General features: G+C 48.3%; 1 protein-coding gene across 1 annotated transcript; it reads right to left on the minus strand.

Annotated features, from left to right (window-relative positions):
- Positions 1 to 1,339: 1,339 nt before the first annotated feature.
- Positions 1,340 to 18,598, minus strand: RELB (RELB proto-oncogene, NF-kB subunit). Its single transcript, XM_054999360.1, has 12 exons — positions 18,527 to 18,598; positions 16,169 to 16,225; positions 14,643 to 14,651; positions 12,884 to 13,374; positions 12,286 to 12,443; positions 11,665 to 11,756; positions 10,852 to 10,983; positions 10,266 to 10,370; positions 7,647 to 7,862; positions 4,928 to 4,996; positions 4,707 to 4,784; positions 1,340 to 3,057 (listed from the first exon to the last, which is right to left on the minus strand). Exons 1-12 carry the CDS (start codon positions 18,594 to 18,596, stop codon positions 2,690 to 2,692), a joined length of 1,845 nt encoding a protein of 614 aa, XP_054855335.1. The 5' UTR covers positions 18,597 to 18,598; the 3' UTR covers positions 1,340 to 2,689.
- Positions 18,599 to 20,383: the final 1,785 nt, after the last annotated feature.

Below are 20,383 nucleotides of genomic sequence, written 5' to 3' on the forward strand. Positions count from 1 at the left end.
CCAGACAGAGGGGAGTTTAGATTGCCCTCTGCGCAGCAGCGCTGTCTGGAGATCGGGGGGGGGGGGCACCGGCCATGTGACCATTTTCGCCAAGGGTGATTTAAACTTTAAAAACTCCCCCCTTGTTCCAGCTGACCCAAAGTGACGTCATTGTGCGATCTTGAGTTCCACCACCTCTTTTCCCAGAAAAAAAGCCTTGGATAGATGCATACATACCCTTCGTCCCAGAAACCCCGCAGAGGTGGAGAACTGGTTGTTGCTATCACAAGTGAGGGAAATTAACTCCAGACCCGCACAGAGGCACAGCCAGCTTTATTAAACATTTCACATCTTTCCAGGGTTGAGCCTTGGCACTGAAAACAGGTTAACAGGGCTGAAGATTAAGACAGTAAGAATGGCAGATACACATGGTCCCGTGGGGGAGTGCATGCTACTCAGGGAGTAAGTCCGACATGGACTGGATCCATCTAATGTTAGTCACTGCCCGTGGTTTGAGATTTCCAAGCCCTGCATCCTTGAAGATTCCTCTACCCTTCACTGCTCTGAAATCCCTTTATTGAGTATGGAGGTTTTGTTTTTCCCTTAAGTTGATACAAAGCAGTAAGAAAATGGGTAAGTGCTTTTCAAAATATAGTGCAACATACAGAAATCGCTGCAAGAGGCTGCAGTGCCTTTGGGGGACAGACCTCTCTTTTAGCTTCAACCAGGCTCAGAAGCTGGTAGAAATGTTCAAAAGGGAGAATCTCACAAAACACATACCAGTAGATGGCGGTGGTAATAAAGCCTCAGTTTGGAAAAGAAGAAATAGCACAAGGCAATTCCCAAGACGGTGCTAGTAGCATTCAGGGGGCCACGAAAAGAGTGCAATTGCTACCTTTTGCCCCATAACTTGAGCCCTACTTCTCACTGCATACGATGAGCAGTGTGTTGTAAACGCTCACAAAACCCACAAGAAGCTTGGCAGGATTGCTGCTGCTCAGTAGGTCAATATTTCCGGGGCCTAAATAGTTGCAGGAAAATGTCATTCCCTTTTCTAATAATTCTAACAGTAATAACAGTGTGCTTATATACCGTTCTTAGACTGGTGCCTACTCAGAGCGGTGAACATAGTGTTATTCAGGGCTTTTTTTCTGGGAAAAGAGGTGGTGGAACTCAGTGGGTTGCCCTCGGAGAAAATGGTCACATGGCTGGTGGCCCCGCCCCCTGATCTCCAGACAGAGGGGAGTTGAGATTGCCCTCCGCGCTGCTCAGCGGCACGGAGAGCAATCTCAACTCCCCTCTGTCTGGAGATCAGGGGGCGGGGCCACCAGCCATGTGACCATTTTCAAGAGGTGCCGGAACTCTGTTCCCCTGCGTTCCTGCTGAAAAAAAGCCCTGGTGTTATTACTGTCTCCGCGATGCAGCTGGGGAGCTGGGCTGAAAGGAGTGGCTGACCCAAGGCCACCTAAGCTCACGGCAGCAGAAGGATTCGAACCAGCAGAGTGCTGACACACAGCCCAACCACTTAACTACTATGCTACAGCAGCTCTCATTTAAATTCAGTGTCCAACTCATCACATTTGAAATGTGTACAAAGTTTCATTTCATCTCCTACGGGCATGTCCATTTCCCCCATGAACTTTAGAGAGCCACAGCCTTCAGGCCACTTGGGAGCAGACTGTAACCTAAACAGGACTGTTGGGTCAACAGAGTCCCTCTAGGGAAAGGATACGTAACCCCACTACCACCCCAAATGGTATCGTCTCGTTTCTTTCTCCCCCATAATGCCGTTTTTCCTGTTTTGCGCAAGACAGCAGAGCCAGTGACATGGGATCTGCCCAAGCACACATGCCCAAAGTGTTTTAAAATGGTACAATCTGTCACTCTCAAGAGGCCCCCTTCTGGGACTTAATACAGAGCACGGGAGCAAAAGTTAGCACTAGAGCAGAAAATCACATTCACTGAAGATTAAAAACCTCAAGCACTGGCTCAATCGCTCATTAAAAAGATCTCCGATATGAAGACTTGGAAAGAGGCACCGGCCTTCGATCAGAGTGGATGGTACTAGTACAGAAGGATCAACAGCTAGCAGAGGCAGTCTTGTATCCCTTGTGCCTCCAGGAAGCTAAGGGGAAGTAAATTCATAGAACCGAAACATGAATCAGAAGGCACAGGGCCACACCTTTGCGCTTGGCTCTAAAGATGAGCCGGGGCAGAAATACAAAATATTCAGCAGCATTGCTGCTTAAGCCTTCATGTGGATACGGTGGAGAGAACCCTTTGCTCCTATCGTAGAAGTCACGAGAGTGGTCATAAGGTCTACATTTCTGCCCAGCATCCCACCCAACCTTGATAAGGAGCAAGGCAATATTCCCTAACCCCATTTTACAGATGGAGAAAACTGAGGAAGACATACCAGGCGAGCAAACAGAGGTGGCCCTGGGTCCAATCTTAGGGTGCTCCTCTCTTCTCCCGCTCAACTAGTAGTGCAATTTTTCCTTCTATTTGTAATTTGCCTGTCTCCTCGAGGGAAAGGCCCCACGGCTCCCTCCTACAGACCACAGCAATTTTCTTTTCAAAATCCTTTCCTTCGGATCGCCAGCAGGGAACACATCCCCGGTCTCTTCACCGAGGGACTCCCTGCGGCCGGCAAGGTTCGAAATGGAGAGCTAGGCCTCTTTCTGGCGAGGCTTCAGCAAGCCACAAACCTTCACAGGGTTGCTGAGGCATCTGCCGCCGTCAGCTTGGCCTCCTTTTCGATTTTTGCTTCAGCCTCTTTGTACTGGCTGGGGAACAAGCTGCTCCCCACCAAACTGGCCATGCCATCTGGATCAGTCTCCTTAGAGAGCAGGAGAGAGGCAGAGATGCCGGACTGGAGGGAATAAGAGTCTAGGAGGAACTCGGGGTCTGCAGGAGCAGAGAAGTCTGTAGTGCCGGGGAGCAGAACGTCGCTCAAGCTGGGGCAGCTGTAAGAAGAGAAGTCGGGCAGCAGGCCGTAGTCCTCGAAGGCCTGTGGTACCATGATGTGCTCCAAGCTGGCCAGGAGACTGCCATCTTCCACGTGGGTCATGGAGCCAGCTGCAGCCAAAACAACAACATTACCACCCCTCACTCCCTAGCCAGTCCGCTAAAAGGAGTCGCAGCCTTCTCCCCAAATAAGAGGTGGGTCTCTCCTGTCGACGTTCCCCCTCCCACTCCACTTTTGAAGCCGAAATTCGTTTAGAACTCCAGAACGACTAGAATATCTTTATCCCACTGTTCCTCCAGGGAGATGAGGAAGGCATGTCTTCTCCGCCCTCTCCATTTGTTTCACACAACAACCCTGCGAAGTAGGTTAGACTGAGAATCTTTCTACACAAGACACCAGGGTGCATGTCCATCAAGTGTTGGGAGACGCAGTGTTAGCCAGGAAGCGGTTTTGAAATATAGAGCTGTTGGAGATCACTCCGGAGGGGACGGATTCTCTCACAGCCCTCGACCACCTCTGGCATGCCAGACTGTCTCCTCTTCCAGAGCTTTTACTCTGCCACCTTCGCTGCTTAAAACTTTGAATTAACTGAGCCTTGGTAGGCCAAAGGCTCCAGAAGGAGAAATGCCAGAAGCCGCGGAGGGCTGTGAAAGAATCCGTCCCCTCCGGAGCGATCTCAGCCGGCTCTGTCATTTAAAACTACGCTTCCTAGCTAACATTGCGCCTCCTGACACATGAAGAACACATGTCAAAAGTACTGTATAGAGAGGCTGAGTGTGTGTATGTGTCCGATGCAACTTCACCCAGCAAGCTTCCACAGCAGAGTGGGGACCTGAACTGGGAAACCAGCCTCTAGAAGGTGGCTGGAGATCTCCTGGAATTTTAACTGATCTCCAAGCAACAGAGATCAGTTCCCCTGGAGAAAATGGCTGCCTTTGGAAGGTGGAGTCTACGGCATTATACCTATCTGAGGTCCCTCCCCTCTTGAAACCCTGCCCCCAGGCTCCACCCCCAAAATCTCCAGGAATTTTCTGACCAGGAGCTGGCAACCCTAACCTGAAGCCAGATCCTAGTCCAACTCTCAGAGAAGTTACCTGTGTGATTTCTTCATAATCCTGAAAATAGCTACAAGGGATGTTTGGGACCTTCATTTTCACACAAGGGTACAAATGGAGAAGGGACACAGGCAGGGCTCATTTCAAGGGGGAACGTGCCGGAACACAGTTCCGGCAGTTCCCCAAAGAGGTCACATGTTAGGTGACCCCGCCCACCTGACTCTCGGCCATTTTGGGCCCGTTTCAGCCTGGATTGGGACCAAAACGGCCCAGATTGGGCCTCTGATGGATGATGGATCACTCTCCCGCTCAGCAGCGTCCTGATCCTGACCATTTTGGGCCCTTTTTCGGCCATTTTCAGCTCCTTTTTGCCATTTTGGGCCCAATTTCAGCCCTGAATGGCCAGGACTGGGTCCAAAACAGCCAGGACAGGTGATGCCAGGGAGTGTGGCATATGCAAATCAGTCATGCTAATGACACACTTCCAGCAATGGCAAGGGGTGTGGCATACGCTAATGAGTTATGCTAATGAGTTCCTCCTACTCTTTTTCTATGAAATGACCCCTGGACACAGGCATTATCTCCCACTTTGGAGAAGAGGGGACTGCTCCCCATGAGAAATTAGGATCATTGGACCCAATCCAGCTTCGAATTTGACTGGGCCCCAATCAATGCAAGTTTTGGCCTAGTCTTGCCCAGCTCACCTGTTGACGGGGTCAGGTTGAAGTGGTCCATGTAGCCGGGCTTCTTCTTCTTCCTCTTTGCTTCAATCCCATGAGGATCTGGCGAGGCAAAGCCAAAAGGAAAACTTCAAGTCCTTACTGCACTGAGCCCCAGCGTGCCGAAAGATGAAAAACCAACTCCTGCTCTATTTCCATGCACGGGGCAGGGGAGAACAGGCCAAGCTGCCTGAGGGCACACAAACCTGGGCCTGAGAGCTCCTCCAGGACATCGGGCATGCCTTGTTTTCTCTTCTTGTTCACTCGGTATGTATCTGCAGAGAGAGGGAATCAGGATCATCAGTGCAAACCATAAGCATTCACACCACACCAAATCTGCACCTGCGGGGTAGGGGGGAGATGCAACTGCAAAAAGAATTGGGGTTCCTGACCGAGCCCTCTCAAAAGGATATGGCAGCAAAGTTTTCCAGTCTTGATTGTCTTGCTGCATTAAACAGTGCAATTCCCCTCCCCGTTTTGTTCCCCTGCTCATTCATTCTTTATTTACGGTCATTTGACAAATCATATAACACAGTTACACTAAAAATGCAAATTCAAGGCATACAATAGAACAAACAAAACAATTTGAAATTAAGATCTAGTTACAATACAATATAACTTCTGAGACCTGACTTTCACCAAACAGTATTATTTATGGATTGTCGAAGGCTTTCACGGCAGGAGAACGATGGTTGTTGTGGGTTTTCCGGGCTGTATTGCCGTGGTCTTGGCATTGTAGTTCCTGACGTTTCGCCAGCAGCTGTGGTTGGTATCTTCAGAGGTGTAGCACCAAAAGACAGAGATCTCTCAGTGTCACAGTGTGGGAAGGATGTTGGCAGGTCATTTTTATCTACTCAGGAGGGGTGGGGTTGAGCTGAGTCATCCTGTAAGAGTTTCCCAGGGTGTGGAATGCTAATGGAGGGAACTACAATGCCAAGACCATGGCTATACAGCCCGGAAAATCCACAACAACCATCGTTCTCTGGCCGTGAAAGCCTTCGACAGAAATACTATGACTTGCAGTGGCTCTGTCTTTCCCATCACCTGCTAACCTGATCCTTTTAACTGGAGATGCCAAGGATTGAACTTGTAACCTTCTACACTCAAAGCAGATGTTCTGCACCTAAGCCACAGCACTTTCTCACTAAGACTCAAGGCGGATTACGCAGTGTGAGATTAGTACAGTCAATTATCAAGGACTTGATAAGTAATCTTGCCATTCTAACTGGACAAGGAGATAATCAAGTCTAGCTTTTTCATTGAGCCAGAGATTTTACCAAATAACGGTGTGATCAGCTCATCCCATGCTTCCTTATAATATGGGCAGCTAAAAAAACCATGTGCTGTATTGTTTCTACCTCTCTTAACAGACAGAAGGCAAAGCCATTGCCCGGATCTACAATCTCATCCCAACTGTGTTACTTCACTTTATAATATCTTGTAATCCACTCACTGATTGCCTGATGTTATCATATTGTATAATCTGCTTATCGATTCACTGGGAAGTTTTTACCATACTTGTAATCTGCCTTAGGTCCCAGTGTGAAAGGTGAACTGTACATGAAAATAATACACACACGAACATCGCTGGCCCAATTGCTTTAGCTGTTTCAGAATTTCATTGTAGTTTTTTTGGTTTGTTCCGTTTCCAAGAGCTTTATGGTTGGTTTCAAAAATCCCATTGTTTCTGATACCCTTTGAACCCGTTCCCTGGCACCAATGTTGCAGTCTGTTCGACAGGGCACATGATTTTGTCTAAAACTCTTTTTGTAACATTTTTAGTTATATGCACTGTTAACACAACCCAGGAGAATATGAATATTACTACAGTATTTTTAACCTCTTATTTAGTTAATTATGGTGAGGTTTTTTGACTTGCATTTGTAGACCTGGCAACCCCAATCAATGCCTTCTTTATTTGGGGGTACCAACCTACCATACAGGAGTCTCTGAATTGGCACTGTCCATATACATTCAAACCTGTCTTAAAGGACTGCTACCTTTTCATCCTCCATTGACAAAAGTGGACTTCCTCAAGGTACTGATTTTCCCATTCAGTCAAATTCACAGGCTGGATTCATTTGTACGTGCTTCAAAAAGAATCTACACAGAATTTCTCACTGGGCCCACAACATGTACATTGCGTCCATTGATACAATGCACCACACACAGAGAGTACAATCCTAAAAGTTATTACACTCTAAGTCCGCTCCTCAATGGATTGCACCAACACACTCACTCTGTCTGTCTGTCTGTCTGTCTGTCTGTCTGTCTGTCTCTCTCTCTCTCACACACACACACACACACACACACACACACACACACACACACAGGTGGGACCTCCTTGTCCATTAATCTATAAAACTGATGATCATCAGGACTGACAAAAGGAAGTACTTCTTCACACAACACATAATTATCTTCTTGGAGCTGGAACTAGTTAACACCAAAAGTAAGAAACGAAACAGTCACTATCTTCAATGGGCCTTAGAAGGCAATTAGACAAATTCACACAGGAAAGGTCCATCAGTGAGTATTAACCGCCATGATCAAATGTGTTATTTGTTTTTAGTTTTTAGATTTTTATACCACCTCTCCCTCAAACAAGACCCAAAGTGGTTTGCAACATTAAAAACCATTAAAAACAACAATAAATATTATATATTAAAAGTTAAAAAATCACTACAGTTCAGGGCTCCCATAGGACTTTCATGTTCAAAAGTGGTGTACCCCTGAATGCCACTTTCCTGCACATGAGGGAAAGACAGCAGAGGGGGGCTTCCATACCCTACCTGTGGGCCTTCTCAGGCACCCAGTTAGCCACTGCAGGAAACAGGACATTGGACTACACGGACCGTTGGCCTGACCCACCAGGACTCTATATTAATATGATATTAGGTTGGGAGATAAGGGGAAGGAACTTACCATTGTCTTTGGGCCAGTAGAGGAAATTAAAAGGGTCGCTGGAAACATTGTCCGTCAAGCGCCTCAGGTACACCTCTACCTCCACCGGCTCTGCAATGTCCAAATGTTGGTAGGGTGGTGTCTTGAAGACGATGGCAATCTGGCGGTGAACATCGGCTTGTGAAAAATCAGCCTTGGCTTCCCACGCATCCTTCCGGAAGACGATGGAAATGTCTTCTGCATAGGCAAAAGAGAAGGCGGTGTGTGGAAGGCAAGACTGATGAGGCTTGCGACCCTTGAGTGAACGCACAGCCTTGAGAACATCTGCAGGGCCGAGGAAGCGTGAGGGCAGCCATTTCGTCTGCCCAGGAGAAACAGAAGCAAAGATGCCCTGAGCCAGCAAAATGAAGTTTTCAGTCAGATTTCATAATTAAATTTATTTGGATTCATTTATGTACCATTTTGTATTCATTTATCCTTAACCAGGGGTCATTTTGTAGAAAAAGAGCTGGAGGAACTCATTAGCATAACCCATTAGCATATGCCACACCCCTTGCCATCACCAGAAGTGTGTCATTAGCATAACTGATTTGCATATGTCACACCCCCTGACATCACATATCCTGGCTGTTTTGGACCCAATCCTGGCCATTCAGGGACGAAACTGGGCCCAAAATGGCAAAAAGGGTCTGAAAATGGCCAAAAAGGGGCCCAAAATGGTCAGGATCGAACCATTGCTGAATGGGACAGTGATCCACCACCTATTAGAGGCTCAATCCGGGCTGTTACAGCCCCAATCCAGGCTGAAACGGGGCATAAATGGCAGAGAGTCAGGTGGGCAGGGCCACAAGACATGAGACCTCTTTGGGGAACTACTGAAACTGCGTTCCTGTGCGTTCCCCCTCGAAATGAGCCCCGTCCTTAACAATGACACCCGGGATGTTGGCAGAGAGGCCTATCTTGGGCATTGATTCACCTCTGCAGCCACTTCTTCCAGTATATTTGCCCTTATGAGTAAAACACAGCTTTGGGACATAATGTGTGTGTGTTATGTGCCATCAAGTCTCCTCTGACCTATGGCGACCCTACGAATGAAAGACCTCCAAAACTTCCTATCATTAACAGACTTGCTCAGATCCTGCAAACTGGAGGACGTGGCTTCCTTTATTGAGTCCAGTCTTCTCGTTTTAGGTCTTCCTCTTTTCCTAGTTCTGGATTCAAAAGGTGAATTAATTCATCCCAACTCCATCTGACACAGGGGCTCAAATGAGCAGCTTTTGTTCCTCCGCTTCCAACCCTCTGGACCCCAGATACCAATTCATTCATATACTGGTATATATGTCTTAACTATTTTTCAACTCCACTTTTGAAAATATAATAACAACAACAACAACATTCAATTTATATACCACAGGGCTTTTTTTTCAGCGGGAACGCGGTGGAACGGAGCTCCGGCACCACTTGAAAATGGTCAGATGGCCAGTGGCCCTGCCCGCTGATCTCCAGACAGAGGCGAGTTTAGATTGCCCTCTGCGCAGCAGCGCAGAGGGCAATCTAAACTCGCCTCTGTCTGTAGATCAGGGGGCAGGGCCACCGGCCATGTGACCATTTTCGCCAAGTGTGATTTAAACTTTTAAAAACTCCCCCCTTGTTCCAGCTGACCCAAAGTGACATCATTGTGCAGTCCTGAGTTCCACCACCTCTTTTCCCAGAAAAAAAGCCCTGTATGCCACCCTTCAGGACAACTTAACTCCCGCTCAGAGCGGTTTACAAAGTATGTTATTATTATCCCCACAACAAACACCCTGTGAGGTGGGTGGGGCTGAGAGAGCTCCTAGAAGCTGTGACTGAGCCAAGGTCACCCAGCTGGCTTCAAGCGGAGAAGTGGGGAATCAAACCCGGCTCTCCAGATTCGAGTCCCGATCTCTTAACAACTACACCAAACTGGCTCTATTGGCTGTAAATGTGCCCACAGCAACATCTTGATCTCGTAAAGCAACAGTTAACACTGTACCAGCAGCTCTTAACTCCCGCTTCCATTACCTGCTGCTTCCATCTGGCTGGTTTCCTCTGCGGCAGCCCCTTCAGGAGCCACTGAGATCACATGGGAGGGTAACCCTAATCATATCCTTGCTTGCCGCCAGGGCCAGATCTAGGGTTGCCAACGCACAGAGCAACCCTAGTCTGCCCCCTTGTGTGCATGCACAGCGTGTGCGCGCTCCTGGAGCTGCGTGATGATGTCACTTCTGTGACGTCATCACACAGGGTGGTGTGCCACCCTGCGCGGTGCGCCAACGGAGGCAGCATGCAGGGCTGGGAAGCCGTCTGTGCCATTTGCCTCTCCGCAGGATAGGGGGCGGGTGGCCACCCCATCCTGTGAGGCAGGCGAATGGCGTGGGCGGCCTCACAGCCCCCCGCGCTGCCGCCCGCACACTCCCAGCAGCTGACAGCTGCTCCCGGCGCCCCCTCCCTGGAGGCGGCGGGCGCAGACTACCCCCCCCCGCCCCCCTCGATCTGGTCCTGCTTGCCGCTCACCTTTCTTAAGGGAAATAGGTATGGTTAGATGGGCCAGACATGACCCCAAGCCCATCCTGTTGAAGAACAGGTTTCTCAAATGATCCTCAAGTTCTCACCGCTTACCTTTCTGGACTTTGTCGCACAGTAAATAGAGCTCTTCCCCACCCGCGCAGGAGCCATAGCCTTTATTCATCCGGTAGATTTTCAGCTCCGACGTGTTCGTGGATTCTGTGCACACAACAGCTCTTGGGGTTAAAATTTGGCTCTCTTTGTTTAAGATACACCCCGTTTTCTTTCACGCTCTCCATTCCATCCGCCACAAGGATTACCCACACAGAGATCCCTTTCTTGGGTAGTTAAGATCAGGAGAGGCCCTGCCCCATGTGTTCCTCTATTCCCACCTGACTATCCCAAAACACACTTCCTGAAAGTGTGTGTTTTGGGATAGTCAGTTATCTATTTTCAGAGCAGTCCTCGTGGTTTGACAGCCTCTATTTCCATCAGCAAAGTTGAAATGGCTGGCTGCTAAGGACAGGGCCTTCTTTGTAGCGGCCCCTGATCTCTCGTACTTTCTCCCCACAGATATGTGTCTAATTGGGTAGATCCCTAACATTCTCCCTTTGGCTTTGCTGGGTTTTGCCCTTGGTTTCTTCCATTATATTCCTTTATTGGCACTGACTTTCCCTCCTGCAAATCCTCTAATACTTACTCTTGTCAAAGATGGGCTCCGAAAGGACAGGGCTGAGATGCCTCGTCTCTCCCGTGACGTCCTGGTAAGAAGCCTGAAAGCAGATCCGGACCACGTTCATGTCGACCTCCTGGTGGTTCTTTAAAGAGCCCGCTGTACAAGAGAGGGAAAGTTTGCCAAGTAGGCACAGCACAGTAAATGCAAACACAGCGCAGCCAAGCACGCCTCCCCCCCCCCGCCACTTCCCACATCCTCACCAGCCACTAAACATCATTGCACTGACTACCCAGACACAGCCTCGTTCAGCCTGCTAAAAAACCAAATCGACACCAATCTAGTCACTCACACTGCTCAGTCACCATTGATGAAAAGTTAAAAGGTTTGCAGTCGATGTGACGGTTTTCCAGATGTTCGGGAAGCATGGCTATTCTAATGTGTGTGCCTCACCAGTCACAATTGTGGAAGCAGCACAGGCGTGCTTACTGTGGGATTTTTCAAGCCCAAGGGTTTTTTTTTTAATGGAAAACCTTGAATCAGCTCTCAAGATAAACTGAAAGGTCAAGGAAGGATGGGAGCTAGAACAGAGGGAGAGGAGACACCTGGGTCAGGGACAGAAAGCTTCCTTGGGAGCCGAGAAAGGGCTTAAGATGTCTGATAGAACAGGCGAGGATACTGGGCTGAATTCAGCAACTGCAAGGCCTTCCAGGCTGCACAAAGACCCTGGCTTGGTTGTAAGCCTACAGGAGACGGTGCCTAGAACTGGGAGGCCACGTACCTGTCCCCCCAAAACCTGGCCTCTCAATGCCGGCTGTGATGCTCAGGAGCCTTCCTCACCTTTAAAAGGGTCAATCCCAAGCTGTAGTTTTCTCTCTATGGAATCCTCGATGTCCTTCTTTTTCACGCACTGGATCCCGAGGTTGTTAAAACTACCGAGCAATCAGAGGAGAGGGTGGAGGTGAGGAAGCCAGAGAGACCACATCGGAGCACCCGAGGCAAAGAGCAAGAGTAGAGAGCAATCTCTCCACCCCTTCCACCCCCTTCCCTTCCAAAGCCCATTTGGTTTGCTGTCCCGTCTGTGGTTTCAACCAGTATTGCTTTATCCAATGGGCAAAGGGGGCTACTGCCCAGGGCCTATCACCACCAAGAGCCCACTGGTATGAGATTGCAAGAACAGTTCTGCAGTCCAGAGTGCAAAGGAAGTGGGACAGACGAAATACAAAGCTGAGCATGGTGCCCTGCCCCACCACTGTGCATTCGATGACACATGGGTGCACCAATGCACATTACAAAACATGGTAAGTCAGCATTCTCAGTCACAGGGAGGCCGCCCGAGTGTTCAGGTGCATGCGGAAGACGCACGCACCGTCTAACTCTCCCCTTCTGTGTTGCATCTGCAACCCAAACTGTCCAGCCACACTCTCTCGGCAGAGCATCTAAGAAGCTCAAGGCCTTTACCTGTGCTTAGGGTTAATTCGGGGCTTCATTACCACCTCGCAGAGCCCGTCGTGACAGTCCTTCCCCACCAGGCTGTGAGGGTGTATCCGGTGAGGCCAGTCTTTCCACACCAAACACGCTGTCACCTTCACTTCTGGGTTCCCCTCGAAGTTCTGCAACTGGAAGGGATAAAACCAAACCAGTCACATTTCTCAGCTGCTGACACATGGGTGCACTCAGACAGATCAAAAACAGAAAAGTCAATGTGTGTATTCTCTTTGTCCCTTGCCTCCCAAAGAGGGTTTTCCAAGCCCAACTGACCTTTCATTTCTCTACAAAAGCTGCATTGTGCTTTATGCGCTGTTTGTTGACAGTTTGCCCATAGCACTTGGAATGTTTGTGCACATTCCATTACATAACAACAGCCTCGGTGATGGCCAGAGAGACAGTTTTTATAGCTCTTTCTCCAGGAAGTACTTGTGGGGAAAGGGCTATAAAAGTACCAGTTCATTATTTGCTGTCTTTTCCCATCTCGATATTCAGTTCTTGCTTTTGCACTCTAAAGCCTGCCGCCCCAGCTGTGGACAGAGCTTCCATTTGCACATGCATGCACGCTCACCTCAATGGCTGGCAATGTTTTGTTGGTATCCGTGCTGCATTCACCCAAGATGCTTCCCGCCGACCTGCCTTCACATTGGTAACGAAAGCGCATCCCTCGCTGCTTGGGCTGCTCCGTGATCACCAGCTGAGGGGGTGTGAGGACGATGTCGTCCATCGTGGGACAAGAGGAAGAGGGCCAGGAAATCTTTGGGCATCCTCTGCCAGGGAGCAATGGGAGAGACGTCCCCCTGGCAACCAACTGCGGCGTGAGCGTCAAGTTATTAAGGTTCTGGGAGAGCTGAGATGCCGAGCAGGGGTTCCCAAGGGGCTCCAAGCCAAGCTGCGCCAGGCTCATCCCTGCTGGCTCAGCAGGTCTCTGCATCCCGGATGGTGATGCTAAACCAGAACACCGGGGGATCAGCTTGGCCGGCCCGTTAACAGAGTCCCTGGACAGACGCGACGATGGCTCCAGCACAAATCCATCTTCCTTAATTAACTCTTCGATGATTGCTGGAAGGCAAAATGAGAAAGAGAAGAGGGTCGGGTGCCAGGTTCCGTACAAAATGCTATGCGGCCTGGGCATTGAGATGGGCAGTAAGAGGCAACACAGATGTCAATTCTTTATCCAAGTTACGGCAGAAGCAAACGGAGGGGTGCTAAAGTTACAGCCCGCCCTCTGGCTCAGTTATCCCTTGTGCCGTGCTTCAGGACGGTGCCAAACAGTTTCCTCTGTCACCAACCCCAGCTTAACACAAACATCGACTCCCAAGGGTTACCTCCTTCAGCGCGTGACCAATTAGGGCCACATGAGCACCAAGAAGCCCAAACTTGCATGGTGCTTGAGCCCGGCGTCCCTGCTTGCATCTCACATTCCTTGCTAGTTCTGAGCCCTACTCTTTAATAATAACAATAACAACATTCGATTTATATACCACCCTTCAGGACAACTTAACGCCCACTCAGAGCAGTTTACAAAGTGTGTTATTCTTATCCTCACAACAACCACCCTGTGAGGTAGGTGTAGCTAAGAGAGCTCCCAGACGCTGTGACTGACCCAAGGTCACCCAGCTGGCTTCAAGCGGAGGAGCGGGACATGAAACCCGGTTTTCCAGAGTCCTGCCGCTCTTAACCGCTACACCAAACTGGCTCTCTTTAGAGAGACAGCGTGGTGTAACACTTAATGTGTCGAACTAGGATCTGGGAGACCAAATCACCCCACTCTGCCATGGATGCTTGCTGAGGTGCCTTGGGCCTATCTCTCACTCTCAGCCTAACCTACCTCACAGGGTTGTGGTGCAGATAAAATGGTGGAGAGGAGAATGAAGTAAACTGCTTTGGGCCCCCACTGGTAAGAAAGGCAGGATATAAATGAAGTTAATAATTTTTAAAAATGTAAGGCCAGCCCTGCCCCAACTTCCCAGTGGCAGACCAGACCCATCCTACCAGGACACACCAGTTGCTCCCGCTGTCCAATGCCACAGCTCTGGTCTGTGCCATGGAAGACAATTAGCCCAGTGCCCTCCATGGTCATTCTTCTGAGCCCAGCTCCTGTTTCCTGGGGGTTTCAGATGCCACATGTGGGCAGGGCAGGTTGTTGTCAAAGTACTGAGCAACTTACATGCACGTACGAATCAGTCCATCAGCCACTCGCTGATAATTTTGACATATGCACCAATAACACATCCATAAATACACCAACATGACAAGCACGTATCTTCTTAATGCAGACTGGCTCCTTACCTGAAGCTTGCTGCACCCCCAAGCCCCAGAGTCCTTACCTAAATCATCTGCAAAACAAAGAGACGAGGATTTTAAATCTGAGCCAAGCAAATGCCACACACCTGCAAATCTCAGCATAGAAAATTCACAACATGGTATAGCATTAGACTTCTGGATTATTACAGCTTTCGTCAAGTTTCTAGACCTTATGACTGTGGAGAAATTGAAGTCCATGGATTTTTTTCTTCTTTTTTTTTGTTTGAATTTTCTTTATTTAAACTATAAACTATACACCATAACATAATAAACAATAAACATAGAAAATAAGAAAAAAACACAATTCTAAACATGACACTAACAATACATATATCTATAAAATTAAGAGGAAAAGAAAAAAGGAAAAAACACCTAAATTACACTACAAGTTGAGTTGAGTTGAGTTGGCCCAGGAGTAGGCCAAACGGGCCATTCGTGCCTTCCTAGTCACTGAAAATTGGACCCAGAGTTCCCGCACTCCTTTCCTTTCTCACAATTCCTTGCAAGCCCTCTCTGACTGTACTCAGCTTATATTCTGGGAGCAACAGTTGCTGCTGCCGGGAATTTTATTATTTTTAATTACGCTTTGGGAAAGGTGTGTTTTTTACTGACAATTTCTCTCGGCACGGTTGAAAGTAAGGTGATATTTATCGCACTGTATTATTGTCTTATTGCATTGTTAGGCACCTTGAATATGTCTTATGAAAAAGCAGAATACAAAACCTTTCAAATTTGTGTAGTGGTTAAGAGTTTCAGTTTGGTGTAGTGGTTAACAGCGGCAGGATTCTTATCTGGAGAACCGGGTTTGATTCCCCCCTCCTCCACTTGAAGCCCGCTGGGTGACCTTGGGCCAGTCACAGCTTCTCGGAGCTCTCTCAGTCCCATCCACCTCACAGGGTGATTGTCATGAGGATAATAATAACAAACTTTGTAAACTGCTCTGAGTGGGCATTAAGTTATCCCGAAGGGCGGTACTTCCTGCTCACAACGGAATCTTGGGGAGGGCCTAAACCTAACAGGACAGCCCTTCCCCTACCTCTGGACTTTTATTCTCCCTTCTCAGATGACAGAAGAAAGAGTCAGAGACAGAATTCCGGGATTGTTAATGGAAAGAACTGCTTATAAGAATTGTGAAGATGTGGGGAGACAGAAATACTATGATGGTTGTTGTGGATTTTCCGGGCTGTACAGCCGTGGTCTTGGCATTGTAGTTCCTGACATTTCGCCAGCAGCTGTGACTGGCATCTTCAGAGGTGTAGCACCGAAAGACAGGGATCTCTCTGTGTCAAACGTCAGGAACTACAATGCCAAGACCACGGCAATACAACCCGGAAAATCCACAACAACCATCATTCTCCGACCGTGAAAGCCTTCGACAGAACTATGACTTGCAGTGGCTCTGTCTTTCCCATCACCTGCTAACCTGATCCTTTTAACTGGAGACGCCAAGGATTGAACTTGTAACCTTCTACACTCAAAGCAGATGTTCTGCACCTAAGCCACAGCACTCATACCCCCAATATGTGAATGGGATGCTATCAGTCCTTACCAGAGGTCTCAGCAGTCGGCTGCATCACAGACAAGCCAGATGCCGAAAGGGCTGCTCCTGGAAAAAGACATATAGAAGATGTTAGGGAGTAGGCAATTTATCATCCAAGTTCCAAAAGTCACCCAATCCAGACTTCTGGATTTTGCTATACCCAGCCAGGCCATTTCATCTGGATCAGGGAGGGATAAGTACATTGCTTCCATCCCACCAGCGAAGCCTGAAGGCATCGGAACAAAAACAGCTTGTATGAAAAAAAAATTCTATAGTCATCAACCATTTTGACCTCATACTAAATCATATACATGTATATCTCTCTCACCATAGGCTTTTCAAGAAATTTAGATTCCCTTCTCGATAATCCTAAAAACAACCCTGCAGAGTCGGCCAGCATTCTTATCCCCTACATTGCAATAGGCTAAAGCAGGCAGAATAGGAGCTTGCCCAAGGCCAGAAGTTTGTGGCCAAAGCAAGAATCGAAGCAGGGGCTTCCCAGTTGACATTTTTAGCCATTCCATCATAGCAACTCTCAATAGCAAAGCGGATGAAGACTGGTACGGTCCTTTACTTTCGCCAGGTGCAAGAGATCCAGCGAGGGAAGGATTTCCCTATCGCCGCACCTGCAAGCTGAACAAAGCTCCATCTGCCAGATTTCTGAACAATGGGGAAAAGTTTGCAACTTCAGAATGAAACTGACTGTTACTGGAGAAGGGGGGGGGGAAACAATTTTAGCTGCCCCTGCAACCCTATTCATACAGACTAACAGCTCCGTCTCATGCTATGCTCACTTAATCTAAGAGCAGATACAGTCTGCCAATTAATCTTTCTTGCATTATGTTTGCCATCTTTCTTACTGGTTCCTGCTCCTGCATCTTTAAAAACAGTTTTGTCCGCGGATCTTTGCAGAGCGTGAAGTTTGTTTTTATGGTGTGACTAAATGTCACCAGTGAGTCTCTGCTGCTAAGGCACAAGAGCAGACCCGGCCTTTGTTTCTTGAACTGTTGGCAACTCTACCCCGCAAACCTAGTTTAATATCCATACAAAAATGCATTTTCCACTTGCATCCCAAGTCTATTCTCATTGCACCCTAGTTTTCTCAGGGTTATTATTCCTAGTTATTATTCCTAAGGTCAAAAAGCCACCCTCCACATCTGTCACAGTCTAGAGCCCCATACCTGATGGCGGGAGATCTGAGACAACCCTCTTGCTATGTTCTTGCTATCAATTAATTATCAATAAATTAGGCACATTCTCTATTTAAAAATATTAGACATATAGCAAGTTAAATCTCTGCAACTTCACAAAAGTTCCATAACACTTTTTACCAGCCAACCCATTGTGTCATTTGTAACCTAAAAGGAAGAGAGAACATCAGATTTTTAGCCAGTTTGCTTGGTTACCAGGATACAATTCTTTGCAAGCCCAAACGACGGACAAGAGGCCTTTCCTAAGCAGGTCTTCCTTGAAAGTCAGTCCTATTTTATTCAGCAGGGGCTCGCTTCCCAGGGAAGCATTCTTCGAATTGCAGCCCAAAGGATTAAAGCTAAAACAAGTCACTATCAGGTAAGATGGAGAAAAGCAACCGTTCCCAAAAGGGTCCCATCTAAGCCCCAGCGACATTTATTTCCAGTAAGACACTTTTACAAATAAAATCAAGGCCAGTATTTTTATTATTATTTTATTGTTATTTATTAAATGTATAGTCCGCTCACCCTGCAAGCAGGCTCTGAGCAGATAACATCATGTAATAAAGCCACAATAAAATCACATTAAAAGACATAAAATTCAGCACGATCTACTCAGATTGGCATCCACTCTCCAGATCTGTCAGATGGGGCAGCATCACCAACTGCCTGGTCCTTTTAACTGGAGATGCCCAGGACAGAACCAGGGACCTTCTGCATGCCAAACAGACAATCTACCACTAAAGCGCTGCCCCTCCCCAAGCCGGGTATGAGCCAGAGCAGGGCACAATCCCCACCCCCCACCCCAAGGCACAGGAAGGCAGGTGCAGAGATGTCTCTAGAAGAAACTGCAGCTTTCCAGTCTGACTGCCCCAGCACACCTCCTCGGAATCACCCTGTTGTTTACAGAGTTGCCAGCCTCCAGGTGGTGGCTGGAGATCTCCCGGAATTACAACTGATCTCCAGCCGACAAAGATCAGTTTCCCTGGAGAAAATGGCTGCTTTGGAGGACGGATTCTATGCTGTTAAATCCGAATCCCACCTTCCCCAGTCTCCATTCCCAAAATCTCCAGGAATTCCCAAACGCATAATTGGCAACCCCGCGCCCGGAACCCATCACGCACATTCCCCTCCATGCCTCTGCTATGCGCCCCTCTCTCCCCGGATGCCCCCTTACCCATGGAGAGGGGCAGCATCTCGCCCTGCTCCTGCTCCACCGTCCGCCGCTCCCCTGCGGGGCTCCGCATAGCCCGGCCCAAGCTCCCCCCTCCGCTAACCCCAAATCTCCCACTTTTCTCTCTCCCTCCTCCCCTTTGAAGAAGGCCGAGGGCACTTGGAATTCCCCTGCCCGGCCGGATGCCGCTCCCTGATTGGCTGCCGCCTGTGATGAGCTCATGGCTCGTAGAATGGGAAAGCCCCTGACGAGGAGTAAAGGGGCGGAGCCGGGCAGCTGGGGCTAAACAAACCCGAAGGAGGAAAGCGAACCGGCGCGCCGGGGGCGGAGCCACCAAGAGGCTGCCCTACCCTTCTGGGGTGCAACAGGCACTCCTTAACGGTGGCCTACTTCAGGTTGGGAATTTCCTGGAGATTTGGGGTTGGAGCCTGGAGAGGGAAGGGCTTGGGATGGGACCTCAGCAGGATATAATGCCAGTGCTGTAGAGCTGCTGTAGCATAGTGGTTAAGTGGCTGAGTGCTGAGCCGGGACTCTGCTGGTTCAACTCCCGCTAGTGCCCTGAGGTCTGCAGGTGGGCTTGGCTAAACCACTCCTCTCAGCCCAGCTCCCCAGCTGCATTGTGGGGATAATAGAAACACTAACTTTGTTCATGGGGCTCTAATCTGTCCAAAAGTGTGTGCGTTATGTTCTGTCAAATCACTTCCAATTTATGGCAACCCTATGAATGAAAGACCTCCAAAACTATACATTGGTCTCCCATCTAAGTTAACTAGCAGGCTCCAATTGATGCAAAATGCTGCAACTCAACTATTAGCAGGAGCATGAACATCACTCCCATCCTACAGTCACTCCATTGGCTACCCATCGTTTAATCGTGCTCAATTCAAGGTATTCGTTGTAACATACAAAGCTCTTCATAGCCTAGGCGCAGCATACCTACAAGGCTGCCTCCCTATGTCCCCTCACAGCAGCTTCATTCTTCTGAACAGGGTCTCTTGCAGGTACCAGTCTGACATGGGTGAAATCAACAGCAGCCCTTACACAGGCTTTCTCTGTGGTGGCCCCTACCCTGTGGAACGGCCAGCCTGAGGAGGTCAGGAGAGCCCCCACTCTCCTGGCTGTCCGCAAATGATGCAAAACTGAATTTTACAAAAAGACTTTTTAGATAGGAGGGAAGTATTGTCCGGAGGGGGTCTCAGATGCTTCGCTGATGAGTTAGGGACCATAGACTTCACCACTATGTTGCCTTGCATATTATTTGTTGCTTTGAATATGTACTCCTATATACAACCTGTGCTTCATGTTCTCTTATGTCAGTCCTAGAATTGATTATGTTCTGTTTCAGCTATTCTTCAACTTTGTATTGGATCCTTGCTAATGCTATATCTTTGTAAAATCCTATGACATTGTTCATGGAAATGTCCTTGATACTGTATGGAAATGTCCTTGATACTGATGTACTAATCTCACACTATGCAATCCACCTTGAGTCTCAGTGAGAACGGCAGACTATAAATTAAATAAATAAATAAATAAATAAATATCCTATCCTTGCAAACTAGAGGATGTGGCTTCCTTTATTGAGTCAAGCCATCTCAGAGCAGTATATATAAGTGCAGCTTTTATCATTATCATTATTATTAGAGTCCATCATCCAAAGCCACCATTTTCTTCAGCAGAACTGATCTCTGTTGTCTGGAGCTCAGTGGCAATTCTGGGGGATTTGCCTGGCCCCTACTTTGTTACTAACTCCCCACCCCATAAGCAGGGCCATCCCTTGACATTTGTGCTCCATACCCTGCAAAGGAGGTTCGATTTAGCTATTGTGACTAACTGCCATTCATATATTCAGTGTCCAAA

Source organism: Eublepharis macularius, chromosome 15, assembly GCF_028583425.1.
Source record: "Eublepharis macularius isolate TG4126 chromosome 15, MPM_Emac_v1.0, whole genome shotgun sequence".
In the NCBI taxonomy this organism is placed as follows: Eukaryota; Metazoa; Chordata; class Lepidosauria; order Squamata; family Eublepharidae; genus Eublepharis; species Eublepharis macularius.

Bases quoted from the DNA above. Each gene is read 5' to 3' on its own strand.
- RELB (XM_054999360.1), bottom strand. From the start codon at position 18,596: ATGCGGAGCCCCGCAGGGGAGCGGCGGACGGTGGAGCAGGAGCAGGGC. The intron at 10,371-10,851 runs GTAAGTATTAGA...TTGTGTGCACAG, and splicing joins GGAGCCCATCTTTGACAAGA to AATCCACGAACACGTCGGAG. The intron at 7,863-10,265 runs GTAAGCGGTGAG...TTGCCTATGCAG, and splicing joins GTGCGACAAAGTCCAGAAAG to AAGACATTTCCATCGTCTTC.